Below are 6,347 nucleotides of genomic sequence, written 5' to 3'. Positions count from 1 at the left end.
ACAAACTAAGTAGAACAATCTTTCCCATACCACAACATAGAGAATTAAGAAGAGGACAAATTACACTCATTCCTGTATTAAACAATGTGTGCAAGCTACCAATAAATCCGAGTTATAAAACCTTCTTCTTTAAAGTCCACCATGCCTGCCTACAAACCGAGATGTTGAGAGTGACTAAAGGCATACTTCGTGAAGGGCATGCAACATGTCATTTTTGCCCAGAACTGGAAACACTATATCACCTAGTGATATATTGTAAACAAGTAGAAGGAACCAGGGGCAAATGCTGGTCTCGAAATTCACGCTTGCTCTTGTTATCATTCAGGGAGTGAGAGGTGTGATTGAAGTCTGATTAGCGGAATAATGAATTACTGACCATTTAAAACTATATATTTAGAAATGTATGTAAATTTAATCATACAAATACAATATTTATTTTACAAATTATATTCTATTTGTTTAGCTACTTGAATACAAAATCTACCCTACGGCTCTTCTTTATGAACTGGTCAATAACATCGTCATAAAAAAAAAGTTGGTTGTAACTTAATTTACCCAAGCAACACACGCACACTTGTAAAGGCTGGCTGAAACTCACTGGCTAGAGCTACTTTGACTGCGTATGGCCTTATGTTTAAGACGACGTGAAGGGAGCGGAAATGGCTATGCGTGTGCATGAAATCACAGTGCTGCAGCGAGGAATGGAAGCGCCTACAACCCAGCAAGCCAAGATAGCTTTGACTAGACGAGCAGGCATTGGCCTTCGATACACAACGCAAAGCTCAATTATTGCCACTCAAGCTTAAGACGTCTTCTGTCTACAAAAATAAAAGGCTAAATGGAATGCTTATAAATGCATGCATTTATTAACAAATAAATATTACTTTTTTTTCAATTAATGAGCTTGCACAGCATGCATAGCAAGCATGGAGAATTCGCCACTGGAAGGAACTTAGAAAGCAGTTAAAAAATGGCTTCCTGAAATCCAGCTAATCACGAGGCAATATTATTTTGGTTAAAAGGAAACCACAAAAACAGAGTGCAAACAATATTTCTGACCCTAATACACAATTTGGGCTCACAGGTGCGACCAAGCGTATGGAAGAGAAGACAGTCCGGGAACCATATCGAAACTACATCACTATATCCAGGAAGCGATGACCAATTCAGTCCAAACTAGAAGAATGGGCACACTTAACCTCCAACCTTACATCAGACGAACCCTCCAACTAAAAACAGAACGATACCATCATCACTTCCTAGTGGAAATAAAGCAAATCTGAAGTACAATCGGAAGAAAGCCTCTTAGCTCTCCACTTCCATTAGAAGAAACAGCGCCTGAATCATGTAGAACCAGGGCCGGCCCTAGGAATTTTGGTACTACCCCGTGCAGTAGCATATTTTGCCGCCCCTTCTCCCTTATTTTTCATATAGTTTATGCCAACTTTGTCGCCCCGTGCAAATGTATGTCTTGCACCGTCGGTAGAGCCGGCCTTGTGTGGAACGGATCGCCCACCGCAGGAAAAAGAGTGATCCCCTATCTCAACGGAAACAGCGAACCCAGTGCTTCATATTTAACTGAAAAAAAAAAAAAAACTATTAGGAAAACTAAAAGACACCATAATATTATGTAATATACTTGAAAGTTAGGTGTCTGATTATAATATAACTATTATAATATAGCTACCTTGTAATAAGATAGAAGAAATTCTGTATAGGATTTTCGTATATGTATTTCGCAGTACAGATGGTATATATAATTTATTTTGTAGAGTATATAGTTTGTTAAATACATATAATAAGTATGATATATATGGAATGCTAATATAATTTACTATGCATTCCTTAAATAAAAAAAAAAGAGTGTCTTAAAACCAACTGAGATGGGGAAAAAAGGTAACAAGGCTGAAAGATACCTTAATGTAATAGAAAGAAACGTATATGTAACTGTCAGTTATGAGACTTCCTGTTTATAAGAAAAGGAAGTCAAAACATTGTAAGTGTACAAGAAGGTAACAACTATCTTGTAATATAACAGATGAAACTTCGATTGAAATGATGGTATAACAATCTTATTTCGATGTATATATTGTATATATACTTCATTAGGATGTAAATACAGTAATTGCAACAATTGTTAATAAAGTTGTTTTTTAAATAAATAGTACAATTGAAAGAACAAGGGGAGATTGCGCCTTTCGACTAGAAAAGATCTGAGTTCGATTCTTGTCGTGAAGAGAGGAATCTCAACACGGGCTGTTTCAATTGACGATGAGTTCGCCTATCTCATCACGGAGGCCATAGGGTTTTTCCTCCTGTAAACTCGAGTTTTTCATGCAGCATGCAGGAAAATCGATTCTTATATTATAATTATATTTATAATAATAATTATAAATTACTATTATAATAGTAATAATAGTAAGTTACAGATCCTCCATTGTCTCTCATTCTACTTCCACTCTCTGAATAATCTCCATTGTATCAGTGTGTTAAATCACCTCACCAATTTAAACATTTTATCGTTTCACTTTCTTTTTTCCTCCTATCCATTGAACTCTGTATCAAGCTATATAAGTATGATTGTTAGGTCATCAGGTCGCCCCCTTCTCTTGAAACGTTGAGAGTTTTTGTCGAGCCTCTTAGTCTTAGAGCCTTTGTTGGTACAACCTATGCTTTCGAACTATGAATAATCAACCTATGAATAATCTCCATTGTATCAGTGTGTTAAATCACCTCACCAATTTAAACATTTTATCGTTTCACTTTCTTTTTTCCTCCTATCCATTGAACTCTGTATCAAGCTATATAAGTATGATTGTTAGGTCATCAGGTCGCCCCCTTCTCTTGAAACGTTGAGAGTTTTTGTCGAGCCTCTTAGTCTTAGAGCCTTTGTTGGTACAACCTATGCTTTCGAACGGCTGTGAATTTCTGGGTATCACGTTATGGCAGTTATTACGTCTCTGAGTCGTTTCTTCTATTACATTCTTCCTGTCCTTATAACTTACATTTTGGTATTTGCATTAATTGCTCATTTAGAGATTCAGTCTTCTTTTTCTAAATCACTCTACAAAGTGATCAAATCTATCCACAGTGATGTAGTAGTGATCATCTGCTCTATTTTTAACTTGCTTCTCATCATAAGTAATTAACATATGGACTGTATGACTATGATAATGACAACGCTATTAATGTCGTTGATATGTATCAACAGCGTTGTCCATCTTTTGGTGAGTGTGATCTGAATACACAGTTTTAGCTTTACGTTTCTCGGGTATAAATTTATCACATTCCTACACGTTATGTTTGGAAGTTACTAACCTTCCTCTAATAAAAAAAAAAAAAATTACTTGCTAATAGAGGTCACTGTCGTTGACAGTAATGGCGGATGTTCGTTCTCGGTTATGTTATTTCACAAAATTTTATACTTATGTTAAATAGTTATACTTTAAGTAATGCATTGAAATATAAAAAAAGTTGAAGTTCATTATATCAAAATTAGTGTGCGTATCATTGGAATAGAGTATCATTGAAATGTTATATGAATGCGGTGGAATATAGATAAAAGTAGCAATGAGCGTCGCAATGGAAGATGTAGCTTCGGTTGAAGTGAATCCTTATCGCGATGAAATTAAAAAATTGCATTACATGGTACAGAATTTGCCAGTAGGATTTCATCCAGAAAAGATAGATTTAACAATTATACCCGAAAGCCTTCCAAATGCAACAGACGAATCTCCTCAGAATCATTCCTATAAAGCTGGAGATAGTGCAAATAATTCTGCTACTACTAGTTCGCCGGAAGAACAAACATCTGATATTACAAATAACGGTCACGATGATGACGATTTAATCGATGTTGACGATTACGAATTATCCGATGAAGATTCTTGGTAAGTCCCGTTAAATAATGATATTATTAGTCAGATATAATATATTCAAGTTATACGGAGGAGTGTTACTTTTGTCTAATAGTTTTGACATCCCCTTCCTGTCATTTCCATTTAAACATGAAAACTTTAATAGATGTGATTGTCTATATAATTATGACTGAAAGTGCGACTAGGTAATCTTCACTTACAATTCAACGACATAAAGTGTGTATTGTGCAGAAAATTTCCTTATATTTAATTATAAAGTATTTATTTAAAAACAAGAAAAAATGTTGGACGTATATATGCCTCCTTACCGTCCCCTAACTGGGAATCATTGTCTACTCAAAATTATTTTCTGCCTTGGTCCAACAGCAGATTTAGGATTTTATGATGGCGTTACTTATCAGTTGTGTGTCACTTTTCTTAAAATACATGTGCTGTAAAAATCATAATTGAAATAGTTACCATTTTGTATATGGATTAACCAAATAATAATAATATCATTATTATTTTCACCTACATAACCTGTTTGGAAGAATAATATGTCTATCCCCTTTGGTTGACCTGGTTTTAAATCTTTTCAAGGATAAAAAGAATTTTTATCAGTGCATTTCAACTGAAGGTGAAAACTGACTGAGCTAGACAAGTTTCTTCCCTATCACATGCAAAATAGACAAACAGGACAGTGAAAATATGCAGTTGACCAATTATTCTGGATTCATGACCTTAGTTTCCTTGGTTATAATTCCAACTATTCTTTTGTCTTGTCTTTTATTTTATTTTATTCATCATTTAAAATAAATTAGAATGATAAATAACTTGAATAGTAGATTTGATTTGGAGTATTTACAATACACATTTAAAAAAAAAATTGCCATATTAAGAAAGAAATAAGTCATTTAGAATAGTAATATATTTCATAGTTACTAAAAATACAACATAGTTCTTTTATAAAATAATTTAATATAAAAATTGCAATTGTTATCAGTAAGCCAACACGGATGTCAGTGCACTTATTATTATTATTACTCAAAACCCCATGGAGTCAAAGACTCATCTAGGAGGTCCTTTTATCAAGCATGCAGCTCATCATACCATGCTTTAAACATACTCAAATTCTCTGCAGACACCACACTCTCAGGCAAGGCATTCCAATCATCTACAACGCTGCATGAAAAAAAAGCAGCTTCTTACTCCCCTGCTCACACCCTCTTTATACAGTTTCCAGGGATGACCGCTGGTTCTCCCCTGATCTCCCACTATTTTCTGTAGAACCTCTCCAGCATTGATCCTATAACAATCCCTTAATAACTTGTAGGTTTCTATAATATCTCTCCTCTTCATCCTATCCACCAGACTCTGCAAGTTGTATCTTCTCAATCTTTTCTCATACGCAATATAGAAACTTTTTTTTTCTCATATTTTCTCATATTTCTCATATTCAACATAGAAACTATCTTAGTCAGTCGCTTCTGGACCCTTTCCAACATCTCTTCATCCTTCTGAAAACCAGGTGACCAAATCTGGGCACAATAGTCCATGTGTGGCCTAATCAAAGCCTTATACAATGGAACAAGAATCCAGTGGTGTAGCTAGAGCGTTTGCCGCCTGGGAGGGGGGGGGGGTTCCTGAGTTTGCCGCCCCTCTCAATACACATCAAAAATACTACAAAAAGTCAAAACAGCACATAGGGAAATAAATTAAAACACTGTGTTTATTTTTGAAGTAAAACTTTAATTCCAACATTCTAGAATGTTATTTTTCTTGCTTTTCTGTTAGCAAAATTGGCGATGACATTGTCGAAGTCTATTTCATCACTCAGTTGCTGTTCTATAGACAGTATAGCAAGATTTCTTAAATGCCAAGTGCCGCCTGGGGCAGACCTCCCCTAGCTATGCCACTGCAAGAATCTCCCTACTTCTACAAGTCAGTGTCCACCGCATCTTTCCCAGAAGCCTTTGTGTTGTCTTCATAATTTTGGCTATGTGTCCCCTAAATTTCAGATCCTTATCCGCTATCACCCCCAGAACTCTTATTTCCTCCACCTCCGACAATATATCCTCACCAAGCATAAATTCTGCATCCCATTTTTGTTTTCCAAATTTTAAAACCTTACATTTTGCAACATTGAACTGACATCCCGATTCCCGTGCCCAATCACTTAATTTATTCAAGTCTTCTTGTAAGGCCACTACATCTTCTCTACTCTACATGGTTCGTCCCAACTTTGCATCATCTGCTAATAACTGAATATCTCCATCCAAATCTTCACCAATATCATTAATATACAAGTTAAACAGCAATGGCCCTAAAACAGACCCCTGAGGCACACCACTAGTAACTTTCCTTTTCCTGGATATCACTCCCCATACACAACTTGTTGATACCTATCACCCCCACCATATATAGATTGACAGATTGGATTGGATAGCCAGTCTCCAATCCAATCTGCCAATCTAATAGCCAGTCTCCAAT

The 6,347-nt window shown here is 35.7% G+C and overlaps 1 protein-coding gene across 1 annotated transcript in view; it reads left to right on the top strand.

The window, feature by feature from the left end:
- The first annotated feature begins 3,381 nt into the window (after positions 1-3,381).
- LOC150100232 (uncharacterized) overlaps positions 3,382-6,347 on the top strand; it is a 160,907-nt gene continuing 157,941 nt past the window's right edge. The window contains exon 1 of the mRNA XM_090402885.1: positions 3,382-3,890. Coding sequence (XP_090259011.1) covers positions 3,571-3,890 — 320 coding nt within the window. The 5' untranslated portion in view covers positions 3,382-3,570. The remainder of the gene's footprint in view (positions 3,891-6,347) is intronic.

The sequence above is a fragment of the Typopeltis vanoorti genome, chromosome 13, assembly GCF_054136105.1.
Source record: "Typopeltis vanoorti isolate ZY-2024b chromosome 13, IOZ_Tvanoo_1.0, whole genome shotgun sequence".
In the NCBI taxonomy this organism is placed as follows: Eukaryota; Metazoa; Arthropoda; class Arachnida; order Uropygi; family Thelyphonidae; genus Typopeltis; species Typopeltis vanoorti.
Note: the sequence above shows the minus strand (reverse complement) of the source record. Positions and strands in the feature narration are given on the sequence as shown.